Here is a 21396-nt window from a genome sequence, read left to right on the forward strand (position 1 = left end):
CAGGAAGAGGGGCCCTTGAGATAACTTCCATCACTGAGAGACTTTTTAAAAAGATTTATTTATTTGTTTGAAAGCCAGAGTTTGTGGGGGGGTCTTCCTTCTGCCAGTTCACCCCCCAAACGGCTGTCATGGCCAGGGCTGGGCCAAGCAGAAGCCAGGAGCTTCACCATGGTCTCCCATGGCAGTGGCAGGGACTCAAGCACTTGGGCCATCTTTCGCTGCTGTCCCAGGTCCTGAGCTGGGAGCTGAGTGCAGCATCGGGAACTTGAACTGGCGCCCCCATGGGATGCCGGGCTCGCGGGTGGTAGCTTTACCTGCTATGTCACAATGCTGGCCCTACTTCAGAGACTTTTTGTCTGCCCCTACCTTTATTACCCAACTACCAGCATCAGAGGCCCCAGGCCGCTCCTTTCTGTAGCTTAGAATGAGTGATATATATCAATCATCTGAGCCTTCTCTGATTCTCCTACTCTTCAGGGCTTCGTGCATACTCGTGCAATTAAAATGGTTTTTTTCTCCTGTTTACCTACTGTCAGTTTACTTCATAGACTCAACTATCAGACTTCAGAGGGTCGAAAGTTCTCACTTCCTACAAGACTAACAGCAATTACAAATTCTAAGTTTTGCAATAAATCTCAGTCAGTTTACTACAGAGCTACAAAAATATAGAAAGCCATTCCTACAGGCAATACTAGAGAAATCAAAATTATGTAATTTGGAGTCAGGACTATGAATAGTTACTTTCCATTTTCTGTTGAGGTCAGAAAATTATTTGAATCAACATTTACCAAGTATTCAAAATATGTAGAGCAAGCTATTAGATGCTTAAACTGAAACAGATGAGTTTAGCTTCGAGATAAAGGATTTCCTAATCTAGAGGCAGTAACAGCTGGCTAACGGAGGAAGGGCAGAGTCTCCTCTACACATAAAGACAACATATAAACACTGAGGGAGAGTCATTTCATCTTGTATCTGTGAAAATAAGGGTTTCAATGGAAAGAAGTCCTAAGACTGCCAGTTCCAAAAGTCAGTAACACTTTGACCTATCTGAGGCACACGTGCCATCGAGAGGCCTGATACTTGTTCGCATGTCATTTTGAAAGTGCTCCTCTTCTAGTTTTCTACACCTCCAAGAAAATGTCAAGATTCTCTGTGGCAGGAACTTAGCTTTCTGTTCCCCTCAGTGCATGGATCAGCTGCTCTGGGCAGTTAAGAAGCAAAGAACAGCATCTACTGAGGGCTCCCCGTCTCCCACGGCTACTGCCAGGTGCTGTGGAATCTGGGGTTTCTTAGGATCCCCCCACTGTGGACAGTACCATTACCCCATGAAGAACACTACGCTCAAGCTCATACAACGTAAGTGGTGGCGACAGAGGGTAAACTCCAGAGACCAAATTGGCTGAGTACCCAGGGCTGTTCTCGTCTGTGCTCTAGGAATTACCGCAACTTAGAGACGTTTCACTGTGAACTATGCTGAGACGCTCCAAAACTTCTATCACGGCTTCTTCCTCCCATATATAAAGGAGGAAACACGCATCTGGGTAACTCTTCAGGAGTCAACACGATTTCGCCAGTAGATATTAACCCTTTGTTTCCCAGGAATAGACAGGAAAAGCTTCACATGCATGACATATTCTCAGCAGTATCCCCAAGTATGAAACAGCTCAAGTTATAAATTAGTGATGTTATTTTAAGAAATCACTGGGGGGCTGGTGCCATGGCGCAGCAGGTTAATCCTCCGCCTGCAACCATCCCACATGGGCGGCAGTTTGAGTCTCGGCTGCTCCACTTCCAATCCAGCTCTCTGCTGTGGCCTGGGAGTGCAGTGGAGGATGGCCCCAGTCCTTGGGCCCCTGTACCCACATGGGAGACCCGGAAGAAGCACCTGGCTCCTGGCTTCGGATCGGCATAGCTCTAGCAGTTGCGGCCATTTTGGGGGTAAACTAATGGATGGAAGACCTTTCTCTCTGTCTCTCCCTCTCACTGTCTATAACTCTACCTCTCAAAGAAAAAAAAGGAAAAAAAAAAGAACTGGCTTTAAAAAAAAAGAAATTATTGGGGCTGGCATTGTGGTGTAGAGGGTTAAGCCACCAACTGCAACAGGGGTATCCTAAAAGGGCACCAGCTGGAAACCCAGCTGCTTTACTACCAATCCAGTTCCCTGCAATGGCCTGGGAAAAGTGGCGGGAAATGGCCCAAGTGCCTGGGTCCCTGCACCCACATGGGAGACCAGAAGAAGCTCCTGGCTCCTGGTTTTGGCCTGACTCAGCCCAGGCCATTGTGGACATTTGGGGAGTGAACCAGCAGACAGAAGAGTGCTCTAACTCTGCCTTTCAAATAAATAAAAATAAATATTTAAAATAAATAAACAAACACTATTTTCCATGTCTGACAACTGAGAACGATATACCACAGTTCTAGAGCAGAGGTCAAACGCCGCATCCTGCAGACAGATTTTGTGAGTCTTGCTGGAACACATGCTCCATCAATTACATGTTGCCTAACGCTGTTTCTGCGGAGCAGCCAGTCAGAGACTGTCCTCATATGGCCCGCGAAGCCTCAAACATTACTATCTGGCCCTTCATCCACAGGAAAGCTTGTCAACAACTCTTCCAAACTGATGATCCATTCAGTCAGCTCTCCATGCTAGGGGCAGGCATTTGGCGCAGTACTTAAGAAGCCACTTGGGACACTCACACCCAGTATCAGAGTATTTGAGTCCTGGCCACTCCTACTTCTGGATCCAGCTTCCTGTCACTGTGCACCTGGGGAGGCAGCAGAGGATAGCTCAAGTGCTTGGGGCTCTGCCACCCATAAAAGACGTCCTCATTGAGTTCTTGGCTTTGCACTGGCCCAGCCCTGGCTCTTCTGGGCAACTGGGAAGTGAACCAGTATATGGAAGATTCTCTCTGTCTGTCTCTCTGCTTTTCAAATAAAGTGATAAATAAATCCATGCTGCACTTATTAGGAACCTAGATGTTAACATATCAGACAAACTTTGTTCAGTATTTTCATAAAGCAGTGTTTGTACTCGCAGTTCTCAGAGTTCCCTGCACTGGCCCCTACCACTTATATATACTTGCTATTACCTTGGTTTCCCCATTTGACTGAGAACTAAGCATCTACTTAGCATCCCTGTAACATAGAAGCCTAGCAGGTAGAATAGTGCCGGGGACCTAGACATACACAGAAACCTGCTGAATAAATAAATGAGCAGGATAATGGTCAAGAATAAAATGAGATTAAGTGCTACAGAAACTAACTACTCAAAATGTGATCTGAGCCACAGCAGAATACTTGGGAGGTGGTTAGAAATCCAAGACCCCAGGGCCACTGCCTGCAGCACCAGCATCCCACATAGGCCCCGGCTCAAGTCCCTCTGCTCCACTTCTGATCCAGCTCCTTGCTAATGGCCTGGGAAAACAGCACAAGATGGTCCAAGTGCCTGGGCCCCTGCACCTATGCAGGAGACCTGAAATAAGCTCCCGGCTTCAGCCTGGCCCAGCCTGGCCCAGCCCTGGATACTGCCACCATCTAGGGAGTGAACTTGTGGATGGAAGATCTCCCCTTCTCTCTGCAACTCTTTCAAATAAATAAATCTTTAAAAAAAAAAAAAAAAGGTATAGGGAAAACAGTACCTCATATACTGCAGCCATCTGGGGAGTGAACCAGCGGATGGAAAACTTCTCTCAGTCTCTCCTTCTGTGACTCTACCTCTCAAATAAATATTTAATAATAAATTAATATTTAATAATGGTTAATAAATTAATATTTAATAATAAGTTAATATCTAAAAGAAGGGAAAAAACTTTGAAAAAGGGGGGCCAGCAGTGTGGTGTGATAAACTAAGCCAAGGGACATCCCACAGAGTCCTAGTTAAGTCCCAGCTGCTCTGTTTTCAACCCAGCTCCCTGCTAATGAGCCTGGGAAGACAGTGGAAGATGGCCCAATTATTTGAGCCCTGCCACCCATGTGGGAGACCTGGCTAGAGCTTCTGGCTCCTGGCTCCTGGCTTTGGAGTAGACCAGCTCCAGCCACTGTAGCCATTAGGGGAGTGAACCAGCAGATGAAAGTTCATTCATTTGTTCATTGATTCATTCTCTGTGAGTGTGTGTGAGTGTGTGTGTGTGTGTGTGTGTGTATGTCTTTCAAATAAGTAAAATAAACCCTAAAAGAAAAAAAAAAAAAGACAAACTTCCATTTAACAATAGATCACAATCTGCCATACAATGGAATACCACCAGGCAGTGACATGGATTGCTCTTTAATGCACTCGGAGGCAACGGGGAGTATGGTGCAGCAGGGAGTAGGTATGCTGCCAATATGGTGCACAGGTCAGATGAGCACTTGCATCCACCTAGAAACCTCTCTGGAAGGCACGAGAAACATCAAACTGCGGCCTCCCAGGAAGGGAATAGGAACTAGAAGAGTGTGTTCAGGAAACATGCTTTTATACTTTTAAAATGTTATACACTGATGAATATATTATCTGTTGAGAAATAGTTTTAACTTCTTGGAATACTCTCTGGTAACTGAGAACAAGCCTCCCCTTGAAGGAAGTGGCCAACGGTATGCTTCAGCTGAGGAATCCCACGTTCCTGCAGCATATCTGAAACTCTACCTCTTCTTTTAACCTACAGCGGCCATACAGTGTGAGAGGACAAATGGCTCACTTTCTAAGTTTATTAACAGAGATAAATATTCATATCTATATATACTTACTCAGCCTTCTTAATGCTATGCTTTCTCAGGGTTCTAACTTCAAAGTTACTAGTTTAAAATCCTGGCTGACTCTCGAGAGATGTTTGCTTTTACCAACACTGATGTGGTCCTCACCCTGCAGAATAATTTTTAGATAAAACAAATCCTTTTTCTCTGCCTTGAAAGGCAAAAACTAAACAAGTATATCCTGCTGCCTAGGAGGTTGGCCTATCACACCTTAACTATCAGCTCAAAGAAAGCATTATCAGTAGAGAAGCACAGAAAATTTAACATCTGCCAGGGAAAGCAGTGACTTCAAAACCGAAATACAGAAGTGAGACGTGTGATTTGTAAAATTCATATCCAATGAAACATGCACCACGTGCCAACAACGCTTTGCTTCCAGGCCTCTGTGCACGCTGCCGCCTCTGCAGGAAACACTGCCCCCTTCACAGGCTTCTCACACTGACACTGACTCCGGTCTCCACAGCACTGCCTGTCCCCTGAGAGCGCTGACCATGTGTCTCAGCCACAGAGCCAGGGGCTCTCTCAGCCTGCACCTAACCCTACAAGATCCTCAATCAACACTTGTAAAGCAACCGACACTACGTTAGATGGAAGGGGGTATAAAAATGAAAACCAGGTCCCAGCCGCACCCCCAGGAGATGGGCAACAACATAGTGTAGGACGTCAGGAGCAAGAAGAGTGCTCTCAGGAAGCCCGGGAAAGAGGGGAGAAACAGAAACAGGGCATGCCTAAAACTATACCTGCAAGGCTGAATAAGAACTCACTGATGAGGAAGACAGAAGAGGTAATCATTCCAGACAAAAACAAAACACAGGAGTAAAAGAACACGTGGTGAATGTGAGGAAAGGCAAGCCCCTCAGACAGAGGGAGGAGCCGCCTGGAGGGGATCCGCACGGCTGCTGCAGGCCCCGCCCACTTGAGTCTGGAGACCTGGAACACAGCTCAAGTGTCCGCTCAAGTGTCCATCAACTGCTCAGACGCTGCTGCTGGTGCTGGCCCGAGGCTCAGACACCTGCAGAGCCACCGCAGAGCGGAACACAGGGTGGATCAAGCAACAGCAAACGGGGAGCAATGCGGGGCAGGAGGTTACAAATCACACGTGCCATACCAGAGCATTTGGCGCTGAAGGGTTTTCAGTAGACAAGTAGGTTTAATTTCAGAATGACGGTAAACGTAGAGAGCACTTAAGTGCCAAACACCATTCTAACGACGGTCTGTTGTCTGTACTGTCCAGTACTGTGGCTACTAGCCATAGGTGGCTATTTCAACTGAACTACAATGAAACAAAATTAAAAGTCTAGTTCTGGGGAGGGCGTCTGGCACAATGGTTAAGACATCACTTACGACGCCCACGTACCAAACTGGAATACTTGGTTTGCGTTCTAGCTCTGCTTCCAGTCCAGCATTCTGCTAGGCACACCATGAAAGACTTCGGTGCCTGCCACCTACATGCGCGACCCAGACTGAGTTCCTAGCTCCTGGCTTCAGCCTGGCTCTGTCCTGGCTGTTGCAAAGCATTTAGGGAATAAAGGAGCAGATGTAGGGTCTCTCTGTGTCTTTCTGTGTATCACTCTGCCCTTCAAATGAAACTGAAAATAAAACAAGAAATTTATTTTTAAAAATTCCACCCTTGAGTCCACTAGTCACATTTCAAGAATTCAACAGTTGAGAACGGTGTTGAGGCCTAGCAGGCTAAGCAGCTGCCTGCAATGCAAGCATCCCATACGGGCACTGATTCAAGTCCCAGCTGCTCCACTTCTGACCCAGCTCCCTGGTAATGCACCTAGGAAAGCAGTGGAAGACGACCCAAGTGCTCGGGCCCCTGCACCCATGTGGGAGACTGCGATGGAGTCCCAGGCTCCTGGCTTCAGGTTGGCTCAGACCTGGCCGTGCATTGCAGCCATTTGGGGAGTGAATCAGAGGATGGAAGAGTGAGCGCACGCGCGCTCTCTCTCTCTTTCATCCCTCTCTCTAACTCTACCTCTCAAATAAATAAATCTTTTTTTAAAAAAAATGGCAGGAGAAGGAAAGAACTGTCAACAAGTACTAAATGATACTGAGAGATCAGGTAAAATAAGAATGAAACTATGCAAGCAGCATTCTTGGGCCAAAGGCCACACAGACTACATCAGATCTGGGGTTGATACAGCCCTTCAGGAAGCTTCAAAATGAAGGAAGAGAAACAGGCTGCAGCCAGAAACATTTGGAGGACAGGTTTTTTGTTTGTTTTTACTCTGATGGGAGGGACTTTTTTTTTTCTTTTAAAGATTTATTTATTTATCTCAAAGACAGTTACAGAGAGAGAAATCTTCCACCTGCTGGTTCACTCCCCAGATAGTCACAACAGCCAGTGGTGGGCCAGGCTGAAGCTAGCAGCCAGGAGTTTCTCCCAGGTCTCCCATGAGATGCTTGGGCCATGTTCCACTGCTTTTCCCAGGCCATTAGCTGGGAGCTGGATCAGAAGTGGAGCAGCTGGGACTCAAACCAGTGGCTGCATGGGATGCCAGCTTGGAACCAGCAGCTTTACTCACTATACCACAACACCAGCCCCAGGAGGGACTTTTTTTAGTGTGTGTACACATGTGTCAAATGTTAGTAATGTTTTAAAACATTTATTTATTTACTTACTTATTTGAAAAGCAGAGTGTGGGGGTGGGGGGAGAACAAAGAGAGAGAAAAATCTTCCATCCACTGGATCTTGTTCACAAGGGCTACAGCTGGTGGAGCCAGGAGCTCCATCAGGGCCTCCCCTGTGGGTGCAGGGGCCCAAGCACTTAGGGCATCCTCTGCTGCTTTCCCAGGTCATCAGCAGGGAGCTGGATTGGAAGCAGAGCAGCTGGGACTCAAATTGCTGTGCCTTACCAACCTGCCCCTTATGGGAAGGAATTCTGCATGCTAGGAGCTAGGAAGTCAAAGAGAAAGGCAGCAGGGTTAAAAGACTAGGAAAAGGGGCCAGCGCCACGGCTCACTAGGCTAATCCTCCGCCTTGCGGCGCCCGCACACCGGGTTCTAGTCCCGGTCGGGGCGCCAGATTCTGTCCCAGTTGCCCCTCTTCCAGGCCAGCTCTCTGCTGTGGCCAGGGAGTGCAGTGGAGGATGGCCCAAGTGCTTGGGCCCTGCACCCCATGGGAGACCAGGAGAAGCACCTGGCTCCTGGCTGCGGTTCAGCGCGTGCGTCAGTCGCAGTGGCCATTGGAGGGTGAACCAACAGCAAAAGGAAGACCTTTCTCTCTGTTTCTCTCACTGTCCACTCTGCCTGTAAAAAAAAAAAAAAAGACTAGGAAAAGTATGGATGGAGCAACGGCCCTGAGGCAGGAGAGAATAGGATCCCAGACCTAAATAGATAAACAGAAAAGATTAGCCTTTGACACTTCACTATCCCCTGAGAAGTTAGAAGGGGGGTAAAAATAAGCGCAGATGTATTTAGGTTAGCATGTGAGGGGTATGAGCTGAATGAGCACATGTGGACAGAAGGATTCCATTTTCTCCAGGAAGCAGCATATGGGAGTATCTGCTGAAAATGGAAAAGACAAAAAGGGCTGGAGGAAGCACTGCATTGCGGCAGAGAGAACAGACCAGAGATGAGCACCCCGAGCTGCGAGTAGACCACAACATGTTAAGTGGCACCCCACCACACGGCTGAGTGATTTTCTCCAAAATGAGGAGCTGGGAGCAACACGACTGGCTTGAATTTGAGTTAAAAGGCTGCCCATTTGGTGCGGGAGTCCAGGGAGAAACTGAGGGCAAGGCAGAAGGCCAAGGGAGTGAAAGAATGACATCAGAGTCACGCAGGTGACTTTCTCCAAACCACGTTTGTGGTGAGAAATGGAAGAGACAAGGAGCAAGTGTGAGGGTAGCGAGGAGCAGGGTTAGGGACAGACAGAGGGTCTCAGAAGCACACCGTCCTGGCCCGGGCTACGCCCACAGAGGGGGCGTGAGGCACGCCTCTGCACCTGTCTGCCGGAATTCCACTATGCGTGAGCAAGTCCCTGCTCCTTTTGTCCCCTGCCTCCCTCAGCCAGTCCCCACCACACAGATGCCAGCTCTAAGCCTTGAAGCAGGAGATACACACTCTTAAAAAAACACCCTGACAACCAGAACGTGGGTCCCACTGCTGGGGTCTAGTTTAAGTGGTTTGCTTTGTTTAAGGCTTCTTGGGTGATTCAAAAGTGGGTTTAGTGTCAAGAACCACTGCTTTACAAAGAACAGCTTTAGAGTCATGTTACAGAATCCAACAAAACTGGCATGAAAAGAAATAAGGCAGGAAAAATGGTGAAAGAGATCTGAACTCTAAATCAGATCTTTACAGATGCCTCGCAACAGAAACATGGGAAACCATTCAAGTATGGCTTCACGCAAAACCGGGATGGTGCTTCTGAGAGTTCTACTGCAGGCTCTATGGACTGGAGTTCAGCGCTTCCCCGGAGCCAGTGACTGAGCAGGAAGGAGCTGAAAACCAAGCCTGAACGGCAGCTGTCTAGGTCCCTGCAGGGCAAGCAGCCTGGAGCACAACCTGCTAAGACCCCTGTGAGCGCAAAAGGTCACCGGCAAAGCAAGCAGCTTTCTTCTTTCACACACAGATTTCATCTTTTTTAGCTGCCAGAGTGTCTTTTTACATTCGTTACTTTCCTCTTAGTAAGTTATACTGACAAGCTTAAAATCACCCAGTTATCTTACAAATAACTGCCCCAGTTTTAACCTTTATTTGGCACTAGTCTAACGTACTTGCTAAGGTTTACAACAAAGTAGGAATAATGCAAAAATGAACTGTTGGTTGTGAGGAGCAGTGAAGACAAGATGGGGGGTCGGGGAACAGCAGTTTGGCACACTGGGACACGTGGGTGCCAGACCTGCACCAGCTTGCAGGTAACTTGCACCCTGGGAGGCAGCAGGTGATGGCTAGTCCTCCTTGGGTCCCGGCCATCCACCCAGCCCTAGCTGTTGCAGACACTTGAGAAGTGAACCAGCAAACAGAACATCTGTCTCTGTCTCTCTCCCCATCTTAAATAAAATTTAAAAGCAGAATTTTTAAGGCCAAACAATTTGATGTCTCCTGCCTTCCCTATAAGGTTTATGTACTAGAAATACTACAAATCTTTAAAGCTCCTCCCAAATATGTGTCAAGGCTGCACACTTGAGATCCACTCACAGTTAATACCTTTCACAAATCTACTTTGCAGCCTGCGCCGCGGCTCACTAGGCTAATCCTCCGCCTTTCAGTGCCGGCACACCGGGTTCTAGTCCCGGTCGGGGCGCCAGATTCTGTCCCGGTTGCCCCTCTTCCAGGCCAGCTCTCTGCTGTGGCCAGGGAGTGCAGTGGAGGATGGCCCCAGTGCTTGGGCCCTACACCCACATGGGAGACCAGGAGAAGCACCTGGCTCCTGCCATCGGATCAGCGTGGTGCGCCAGCCACAGCGCGCCGGCCATGGCGGCCATTGGAGGGTGAACCAACGGCAAAGGAAGACCTTTCTCTGTCTCTCTCACTGTCCACTCTGCCTGTCAAAAAAAAAAAAAAAAAAAACTACTTTGCTGATTAATAAGGGTTGTACCCCACTCTACCTCAGTCTCAAGAATTTTAAATTCTAAGCAATGACCCAACTCACTCAGAGGTTATCTATGATGCAAACCCCCCAAAACAGGCTGACCTGTAGGCAGACATTTTTTCAAACAGCAGTACTTTTCCTCCCAGTACTAAGGTAGCTCAACATGCTCACCTTCTAATCTTTTGCTAAATGGAAGAAAACTTTCTAATTCCTCTAATTGGGGCCATAACAAAGCACTTTAAAAAAAAAAGTTATTTCAACTCTGTAGCCAAGAATATATAGATCTTTTCAAACACTGAATTATGCAGACTGACAAACCACCAAAATTCTCTGACCCAGGGTTTATTCTAGGGCGTCTCTTGAGCGAGCTCTGACTACGTCATTCCATCCTCACTGCCCTTCAGTACTACACAGGAGTACTACAGCATGATGACAAAAGCACACAACTGAACGGGAACTAAACAATTCTCCCAGATGTTAACTTGCTGTGTGGCACTGGACAAGACACTAAGACTGTCATCACTGTCTTCCAAGATTACTACAGGCTCAAACTCCTACAAAATACAGGAGATTCCATTTTTCTCCCTAAGATTTTATATGTTGTTTGTAAATATTACATAATTCAACTACAAAATATACCTCAGTCCACACTATGGCCAGATTTATTTTTTCTCAGCAGTCTCCGAGCGCCCCACCACACAGCCGGCAGTTAAAACCTGTTTTGACCCAGAATGGTATTCTGCAAATCTACATGCAACATTAATTTCAACCTTTAACAAAACAGTGCCATACTACAAACTGTTTTTCACCTGTCCCCTAATGAAGTTGAAAGTCACTCTTTGGCCTTGAATTCACAGAGTTCTGCACAGAGCTGATGAAAGCCATCTGTTGGCAACTCTGACTCCGCTGTCAAGAGAAAAAGCCAGAAGGAACAGCCTTCGTCTCCCTGAGACCCAGCTGCAGCTGAGTGAGCCCTAATCCCACTCCAGCTGGGACGGGCAGAAGGGCACAGTAGCCGCTGGTCTCATTCACCCGCGCAGCCCCTTTGTGAACTGTCCCAGCCCGGCGTGGCCAACCAGCACACAATCTGAGCAGAGCGCAGCTCTTCACTCCTGTCAGCAGCATGCACTTGTTTCTTGTAATAGAATTTCAATCACGGCCTGGAAATGTTCATTATTGTAGATTTAAGAAACATTCTCCAGTTCCCTAGAAAATAATTTTTTAAATTTTACTTTGAACAGCAAGCTCAGTACCTGTTGTCAGTGCCCTCACACAGCTAAGAACCAAGGAAGTGAAGAAATGTCTTTTCTGAAAAGTTTTAAGTGGGAAAAGAAAAAGAAAAAAAGCGCAAAAAAAAAAAAATGAAGGAGATTCTTATAAACTCCAGGGACCTGGAGTGTGATATAAATTTTTTCCACAGTTATCGAACAGTTCTTGGTATGTATTTGCTTTCACCAGTATTAATGGTAAGTATAATGTAAAAACACAGTACTGTTCCTATGTCCAGGATGAACTAAATAAGAAAACAGGAAGCAAGGATAAGAAGAAATGTAAAGTATTCTGCGTTTCTTTACACTCATTTTCCGTTTGTTTTTTAATGAGGTGCCACGTGCTACTACTGAAGTGATTCTATCATATTACATTATGTCTACAAAACAGAACAGAGCTGTTTTGCGACTTCAGTAACTACAAGTTCAAGCACTCAGATCAGTGCCCAGGGCACCAAGACCTCTTAACAAGCGTTAGCTGGTAACAGGTATCTGTAAGCAATATGATACAGGCAAAAAAGAAAGGCTGGGGTGAGGACAGCCTCTGAGAGCCTCTGCAGGCTAATCCGGAAGCCACCTGTGGCCTTCCTCGATCTCTCCCATTTACCTTATCAATCTGCCACAAGGGACCTGTTAGTGACTGCAAGCACAGGGAAATATCCAGGCTGGGCGCACTGGCAAAGCTGGCAAGTTTCTTTTAATAATGGCTAACCCAGGCTAGACCAGCTCAAATTTTTTTTTGCAATGCAAGCCACAGGCTCAAAATTACCAAAAATTCCTAAGCACATTTGCTAACAATAAGACCAAAAAATCTGCAAAATTGATTACACTGAAACAAATGGTGTATTATAAACATGTCTCTGCCTGAGTTATCTTTAAATTTCTGGTTTTTTTTTTTTAATAAATAAAGTCTGCTGAGATTCCTAATCATATTTACAATTAATCCACCTCAACAACTTGACAGTAAGGGTCCAGCACACTGAGAGTCACCAAAAAAATGCTATAATTAATGATGTAAGATATGTATGGTATTAAAAAACTAAGTCATTAAATACACTTGAGAAATTCTTTAGATCAAACTTCATAACACCACAAAATCTTCATTATCCACATCCCTGTACCTGCAACTTTCTGCAGCACCTTTGCTTTCTGAGTGGTTTGTTTTTTAAGTGAGCAAGCACTCGGTCAAGCAGTCCACACATCCCTGAGTTTACCAGCAGGGACAACCAGTATTCACTGCCCTTTTTATAATGTATCACAGCAACAGGATTATTTGAAATTGAAACGGTCAAGCTTACACTTATAAACAATTTTCTTAAATAATGTACGAAATGTGAAACAATTTTAACATAAAGGTCACTTCCAAATAGCTAAATCAAAATGTTTTAATCCTTAACACTCAGTAACTTGAAAACATATCCCCAATCTAAGCAGTATCTCTATCAAAATATCTAAATCAAAATGTTTTAATCCTTAACACTCAGTAACTTGAAAACATATCCCCAATCTAAGCAGTATCTCTATCAAAATATCTAAATCCCTGTCAAAGCCCCACTCACTTTAAGATACAAAGCGCAGTGAAACACATAATTCAGACTTGAATGCAAGTCTACTGCACTGAGATGCAACACAAGTAGAAGGCAAGAAATCCACCTTTCGAGCCTTCTGCTCCCAGGTTACCCAGTTGGGTCACAACCCGGACAATAACACTGGCTGACGTCTCTTCTCTTTCCTTTCCAAATGAACGCTTCAGCAAACTGTGATTCCGTCCCACGACGCTGCACCACTGAGTAAGAATCCTTCAACGAGCCGGCTGATTGCCATCGGCAACATACTTTTTTGTACTAGTAATATGGGAAATTAACTATGTATATTCAAGCACATTATTCTGAGTGTGTAAAATGAACCCAAAAGTTTCAAGTCAGTGAAAATTAACTCCTGAAAGAACACAAACCCTTCCAAGACTCAGTGTATAAAGACAACTTTTTTTTTTTTTTTTTTTGACAGGCAGAGTGGACAGTGAGAGAGAGACAGAGAGAAAGGTCTTCCTTTGCCGTTGGTTCACCCTCCAATGGCCGCCGCAGCCGGCACACCGCGCTGATCTGAAGGCAGGAGCCAGGTGCTTCTCCTGGTCTCCCATGGGGTGCAGGGCCCAAGCACTTGGGCCATCCTCCACTGCATTCCCTGACCACAGCAGAGAGCTGGCCTGGAAGAGGGGCAACCGGGACAGAATCTGGCGCCCCGACTGGGACTAGCACCCGGTGTGCCGGCGCCGCAGGCGGAGGATTAGCCTAGTGAGCCGCCTAGTGAGCCGCAGCGCCGGCCTAAAGACAACTTTTAAATGGACTATCACAGTCTCAAAGAGGAACAAGTCTCATCCAAGAAACATCTAATTATTTCACAAAAAGTAGTGCTTGTTATGAAAAAAAAAAAAAAAAACACAGACTGTAAAAGAAAAGGCTGTATTTCTATAAATTAAAACAGGGTTCCAGCTGGCGCCGCGGCTCACTAGGCTAATCCTCCACCTTGCGGTGCCGGCACACCAGATTCTAGTCCCAGTCGGGGCGCCCGATTCTGCCCCAGTTGCCCCTCTTCCAGGCCAGCTCTCTGCTGTGGCCCGGGAGGATGGCCCAGGTTCTTGGGCCCTGCACCCGCATGGGAGACCAGGAGAAGCTCCTGGCTCCTGGCTTCAGATCAGCGCGGTGCGCCGGCCGCAGTGGCCATTGGAGGGTGAACCAATGGCAAAGGAAGACCTTTCTCTCTGTCTCTCTCTCTCACTGTCCACTCTGCCTGTCAAAAAAAAACCAGGGTTCCAAATTATTTATTTCCCATCTCTGGCTCAATCCCCCACAGGACCTAAATCTAGGCATTCAAACGTCTACTAAGTATTGAATAAGTGAATAAACAAGCTGTTGTACAGTAATATTTCAAGACAAAAGAAACATATGAGAAAGGTGCTATTTTAGCCAGTTACACACCTTCATCCTCACCTCTATCCCAAATCAAGGAAGCAACATTTTGTTCCAAATTCAAACCCTAGTACACCCATGCAACCAAGGCCGAAACTGCAAATCAGAACTCTGGTGACAACTGAAAATTAGTAAGCATAAGAATTGTGTTTGTATTTGAGGAAAAAAACAGAAAGATAAAACAAAACATCATTCAGGAATACAAAACTGTATTATTCATGTTTGGTTCCTGACACATTCTTATCACTGATCCAAAGTCTGTTGTAGAATCTGTTTTATGATACAGAGAGGCAAAGAGGGACACAGTGAAAGGGGAAATGCACTATGAAGCTGACACTCGCAACTCTGGTCCTGAGTGCACTGGCAGGCATCACACCGCACTACTTCCCAGAGGTGGGAGGCACGGACTGCCCCAGTTCAAGTCCCAGCTCTCCCTCTCACACTCCTGTGACTTGTGCCAGTCACTGCGAATCTCTCACAACTCAGCATCTTCATCTGGACAGGCACAGCTGCTACTCACTGCTGGTGCCCACAGAGTCACGCTAGTTATATGAGGATCACACGACTCGATCTGTACGCAGAAGTCCTCCCCTTATCTGCATTTTGCTTTCCATGGCTTGAACTGCCCAAGTCAACTGTGATCCAAAAATACTGAATGGAAAATTCCAGAAATAAATAACTCATAAAATTTCACATAACTTTGATTAGATTATACTACTGTGGCTGTTCTGGTTCAATTATAATAAAGTCATCTCTGTTAATCTCCTACTGTGCCTAATTTATAAAACAAACTTTATCACAGGTATGTATGTATGTATGTATGGGGAAAAACATGGTACACACAGAGGCTCCTCTACTTATGAAGGGGCTGCATCCCAAGAAACCCAACAAAACTGAAAAGACCATAAATCAAAACATTTCTAATGCACCTAACACAGCACACACCTGGGTCTTAGGAGATGTTACACCGACCAGCACTGCAAAAAATCATCACACCAAAGATCACTAGCCTGCAGAAGACATCCAAATTAAAACTATGAAGTACAGTTTCCCCTGAATGCATATGGCTTTTGTGACACTGCAGACCCTCAGAAGTTGTGTGCTCCTAAGCAGAACCATCAGCTGCCAGGGAGCCAGTCTTCAGACATTCACTGGGCGTCTGGGAATGCGCCCCCAAGGGAAAGGGCACTGAAGTGACACCTGACATACAGCAAACACAGTTAAACACACACCCTACAGGCAGCTCAGAAATTCATCTTATCACAGGGATAAAACTGTTAAGTCACAGTGTCTTAGATTCTCCTCCATACTTTACTTTAAAAAAGGATTTATGGGACCAGCATTGTGGCATGGTGAGTAAAGACGCCGCCTGAGATGCCAGCATCCCATATGGGCGCCAGCTCCAGTCCCAGCTGCTCCACTGCCGATCCAGCTCCCTGCTAATGTGCCTGGGAAAGCAGTGGAGGATGGCCCAGGTGCTTGGGCCCCTACACCCATATGGGAGACCTGGAGGAAGCTCGGTCTGGCACAGTCCTGGCTGTTATGGTCATTTGGGGAGCAAAACCAGCAGATGGAAGACCTCTCTCTCTTTCTCACTGTAACCCCACATTTCAAATAAATAAAAAAATAAATCTTAAAAGAAATTTATTTCTCTCAAAGGCACACATAGGAGGGTAGAAGGGGAGTGGGGGAGAGGGAGGGACAGGGATCTTCCATCTGCTGGTTCACTCCACTAGTACCCGCAACAGCCAGCCCAAAGCCAGGAGACAAAAACTCCATCTAGGTCTCTCAGATCTGTTGCAGGGGCCTAAGCACTTGGGCCATCCTCCAGCACCTCCCCAGATCCATCAGCAGAAAGCTGGATCCAAATCAGAGTGGTCAGGACTCCAACAAGCATTCTGAGATGGGACGCCAGAGTCGCAAGCCACAACTTCACCTGCCGCACCGCGCTGGCCCCACCTCCATACTGTTCAGTGTGAAAATACACTAGGGAGCAGGCGTTTAGCCTGGCGACTGGTGCCCGCGACCCACATGGGAGCACCTGGATTTGACTCCCAGCTCAGACTTCTCTGACACCAGCTTCCTGCCTGCAGACCAGAGCAGGCAGTGGTGATGGCCCAAGTGGCTGGGTTCCTGCCATGCCCGTGGGAGACCAGAACTGCAGCCGCAGCGTGGCACCAGACACTGTCGGCATTTGGGCAGTAAACCAGCAGATGGCAGGCTGTCTCTCAAATAAATAAAAAATAATGAAGGAAATTTAATGTAAGAACACACTGAAGTTCACTGATATTCTCAAAAATGCCTCTTAAAAATACTTCTGTACAGTTGATCTCCCCAAAAGAACAAAAATAACCTAGCTGCTAAAAATCTAACAGGTTCTACAGGTCCCCCCCGAAAGTTAGTATCACAAGTAAGTAAACAGAATTGATACAGGAAAAAGTAAACAGGCCCCGGCTCCGGCCACTCCACATCACCCACCCTACAGCAGCCAGGTAAGACGGCACTGCAGAGAAAACAAAGCCATCTCAGTCCCAGCACAGTGTGTGGCCCACAGCAGCACTCAGCAACTAGTTGCTGAATTAATTAATGCCTAAAAGTAAAAGTACTTCCTTTCTCCAGCACTGTCAAATAAACTCTGGATTTTGTTTATTTACTTAAGGTTCTCTGTGTTCGTAACAGCAAGCCAAACAATTCTGCAAAGGAACGGGCTGGCTGGTCTGAAGGAAGGGATGGAAAACGGTGGAAACACAATAAAGGCACAGACAGGGCATGCTCATCGGAGGAACAACCCCGCCCCCGGAGTCCACCGCGTCAGGACTGAGTGTGAGCTTTCCACAAGCTTGGCGAGAGTCACTCGGAAACCTTTCCTCAAAGACCTCACTGAAAAATAAAGAACGGGGGGGGGGGGGGCCTCTGGCTCAAGGACCAAGACACGGGTGGACAGATCTGCTCCCTGGCAGTGTCTGGGTCCAAGCCCACCCCCAGCTCCTGACTCCAGCTTCCTCCTGCTGCACACTCTGGCTGTCAAGTAGTTGGGATGCGGCCACCCACGTGGGAAACCTGGACTGAGCTCCAGGCGCCCAGCTTCCACTCCTGCAGCCGCACCCTGCCAAGGCTGGCACCCGAGGAGTAAACAAGCCGAGAAAGCATGCACTCCTGCTCCTGTGAGTACCTCCCTCCCTCCGCCCGCCCTCCCTCCCTCCGCCTCTCAAATAAATACAAAGAACAAATCTCATCAACTCTAACGTTAAGGATGTTATCATAAAATCAGCTTTCCAAAGACAACAGCACCCACAAGCCGTCTACTCAGTGAAACTCAATTTTCCCCAGTGCAAACTCTACACTTAGTTACTTCAGTTAACAATACTATGTATTAAAGCGGGGAAATCAGTCAGGTTTCTCTAACCAAAGTGAACCAGCAGATCTTTACTGAATCGAACTTAAAATACAAAGGTGCCAGCCAGGCAATGGCCTCAGCAAAGGGCGTAGGCTCAGCTGCAAAACCAGGCTCGCTGGACCCCTTGGTTCCCACGCTGCCTTTCAAAAGTCCAACCCCGGGGTGCCGGGGCTTCTCCCTCACTGTACCACACCGACTATCTTTTAAATGGACACCCAACTCACGTTTTTATGTCCGACTAATATTTCAAAAGTTAAAAGATTTAATTCAAGTAAGGGAATTACTAGAAAAGCAAATACCCAAGTGCTCTAACAAGAACTTAACAATATTCAACTCACAGGTACGGCACTATAGTTTCCCGCTTCCAAGCAGTTAGCCTGTGAAATCACTGGGTAACAGGTGTAGGAATCCAGCTGTTACATTTTATTCAGCTTCAGCCACATGACCAGGGAACGGTTCTTAGCAGGTCAGGTTCCCACAGCACGGAACTACAAGACAGAGCATGCTGGCGGCCTGTCCATCAACACTCCTCCATAAACACAGGAGTGCCCCACAACTGCCTGGTGAATGGGACTCTACCCATTCATGACGCTATGAGAAAGACTTTAACAGTCACAACCATAGATAATGCTTCTATTCCAAGTTCACAGGGCGAACCCAACTCCAAAACAGAGCTCCCCAAAGAACTACAACTCAGAGCACTTGAAATAAAATTGACAGCTATTAAGTCAGTGTTGGGAGTGGGGGGAACCGGCTACTGACAAAATTCTCCTCATTCCCAAATTATCTTGTAGCAGCCAAAGTTACCGCAGAGACACCATCCTGTCAGCTGCACAGCGTGCGGGCATGGCACGCACAGCGCTGTAAGGCCTCCCCTCCGTGCACCAGACCCGAGCTCTCCAGAACGTTTGTGAGTCAGGACACTGTGTGGCTGCCCCGTAACTAGAGCTGCCTTCCATAACATGAGGACCTCATCGCACGCAGACGCCAGAACACAAGACAAAATCTGTACGGCAAACAGCTGAAACAAGAACGCCAAGTAGGCTGAGCCACCCCCACGGGGCATTAGATCCTCTCACTCCTAATGCAAACCTGCAACAAGAGGGCAGACACAGAGACAGGCTCTGGGAGTCATCTGCTTGTTTCAAATTCACATCAACTACAGCACCTGGCCACTCAGCAAGGCAGTGCACTGTCTTAGGCAGATCGCCTAAGAATTTTTATGTATAAGTCTTAAAGTCATTTGTCAATTTTTAATTCTAATCTAAACAAGTTCTTCCAGGTAGATCAACATTCTACACCTTGAATCTTAGGCTTCAAATATTTCAGAGTAACGGAACCATCAGCACCTTTATTTAAAGTTCTCACAGCCACAATGATAACCAACCACACATGATCCCTCCACAGAGGTCCCCACACACAAAACCTGGATATGGCTTCCATGTGAGTGTCAACACCCTCTGAACGTGACCTTGTCGCAGGCCTGGATCCCCAGCTGGAGGATCGCTGATGCCTACCAACCGCTCTTACCTTGTCCTTTTCGTGTGGAAGGAGCGACACCGGAGGTAAGCAGGAAAGAGACTCACACGTCTCCTTCCCCTCCGGGCTGCTCGCTTTAGCGCTGAGCCGATACAGAGGTCCATCTTTAAGGAGTCTGCCGTGGCCAACGGCACGCTTGATGGCCAATCGTAACTGCTGGTGAAAGCCAGAGGCAGCGCTGCCTCCAAATAACGCAGACACATCCTTCTGCCCTTTCAAGAAACGTTCAATACTTCTCAAAGTGGAGCCACCAGACTCTGCCAAGCCCTCAAACGCCCTTTTGATCAGTTTATTCCAATCCACATTCTGCTTGCTATCCAACTTTCCATGGTTCCGAGGTTTAGGAAGTGCTATTCGCCCAGGATTATCAGGATCTTTGTAGGAATTGAGGCCTTTATTGGAGACTTTTAAAATCGTTCCATCTTTAACACTGAGCTCCAACTGCTCTAAGACGGTCTTCCGATCCAAGCCGTGGGATGACGAGACCGCGTTGCATATCCTTTCCTCCGACGGACGCTGTTTCTGCTTCTTCACTTTCTTGATGGCCTCCAGAATCCACTCCGTGTACAGCGGGTTAGCGAGCTTTACCATGGTGAAGGGTTCTGTACATCCATAGAGTCGCTATCCCTTATCCTGATGCTGAGTGAGTCCTACGCCATGGGAAACACGACTCTCGGAGGCTGGGAACCAGCTAACCATAGCATACAAGTTTTCTGGCCTGGGTCCTTCCTCCGTTCACGCCAGCGGAATGCCCCTTTCCTTTTCCTTCAGAAACCAACACAGCCTGGCATGTGGAACGCCTTCATGCTTCCCAATAAACTTGTCAACAGCACCACCGGCGGGACTCTTGGCCAAGCTGTAGAATTCAACACGCCGCATTCCCGCCTTCAGAGCAGAGCAATGTGCATCCTATGCCTGAAAAACAATGGAAACACCATCAGTTTTCTGTCGAGGCCTGTAGCGTCGATGAGCTATGGTTCAAACACCCTAGACTTTAAAGCAATCGAATACAAATGTTTACTGGGTACTGTGAAGGCTTTCACTCCCTTCTGTTACATTCCCAAACAATCATGTATGTACACTGCTGGGATTAAAAAAAAAAATTTAGGATACAATGAGGAGACGAGGTGAGATGTTCCATGAATGACCTGAAGCTCCACCCAACCAGAGGGGTGCTGGCTATTCTGCGCTCACCAATCTCTGCTCACCAGTCTATGAACTTCAACTCTTCCTTTACATCTTTCCCCAAGAAACTATTCAGCACTTCAACGAGTATCTGGATTAGTAGAAAGAACCCTGCAATGAAATAAGAGTGAGTCTTTCATCTTGCAAAAATTCCAGACATTCAGAGCGGACAGCAACAGTAACACAGGCAGAAAACCCCTAAGAAACTGTTCACTAATATATCAAAGGACACAACAAATGCGATTCGCTCACATTTGAAGTACAGTATTACCTGATTGAACTTTGCAAACTGGAACAACACTGAGAACAGTCTGCTGTGAGACTGCTTAAAGAATTGTAAAACAGTCCCATTTCGTTCCAATGTCCAGAGTTCCAGGCTGAGGATGTCCCCTAACCCAAACCAGGACACTGACATCCACAGGCTGGAGGGGGTAGTGACCGCCCAACTGCTCCTAAGCGGTCTGGAGAAGACGGGGACTAGACGTGAGAAAGACCCAGAATCACCGGGTTAAATGCTCACGCGACAGTACAGAAAAGTCAGACGGGATAAAGCTGTAAGTTCAGGGCTGCTGCTCGAAATGACCATTCAGGAGCAATAAGTAAACATATAAACACACATATAAACACACTGTCTCCTGGAGAGGGGTGTCAAAGCCGGCATGCTTTCACACGAGTTTTTCTTAAGTCACTAAAATGATGCATTCTGGACTTAACTAATTCCTTGCCTCAAAAAAAAAAAAAAAGCAGAAGTTTTAACAGTTTTCTGGA

At 46.9% G+C, this 21396-nt stretch overlaps 1 protein-coding gene across 2 annotated transcripts in view; it reads right to left on the reverse strand.

Annotated features, from left to right (window-relative positions):
* The window catches only part of KAT6A (lysine acetyltransferase 6A), a 116483-nt gene extending 95744 nt beyond the window's left edge, over window positions 1-20739 (reverse strand). The window contains exons 1-2 of one of the 2 annotated variants that reach the window (XM_051832297.3): window positions 20652-20739; window positions 19435-20358 (exon numbers count right to left, since the gene is read on the reverse strand). In XM_051832297.3, the coding sequence (XP_051688257.3) occupies window positions 19435-20034 (600 nt within the window). In that variant the 5' untranslated portion in view covers window positions 20035-20358; window positions 20652-20739. Of the gene's footprint in view, window positions 1-19434; window positions 20359-20651 lie in introns of those variants that run through there. The other variant, XM_051832298.3, reaches the window with a different exon arrangement.
* Window positions 20740-21396: the final 657 nt, after the last annotated feature.

The sequence above is a fragment of the Oryctolagus cuniculus genome, chromosome 2 (assembly GCF_051225735.1).
Source record: "Oryctolagus cuniculus isolate XC-2025 breed Fujian yellow rabbit chromosome 2, ASM5122573v1, whole genome shotgun sequence".
Taxonomy (NCBI): domain Eukaryota; kingdom Metazoa; phylum Chordata; class Mammalia; order Lagomorpha; family Leporidae; genus Oryctolagus; species Oryctolagus cuniculus.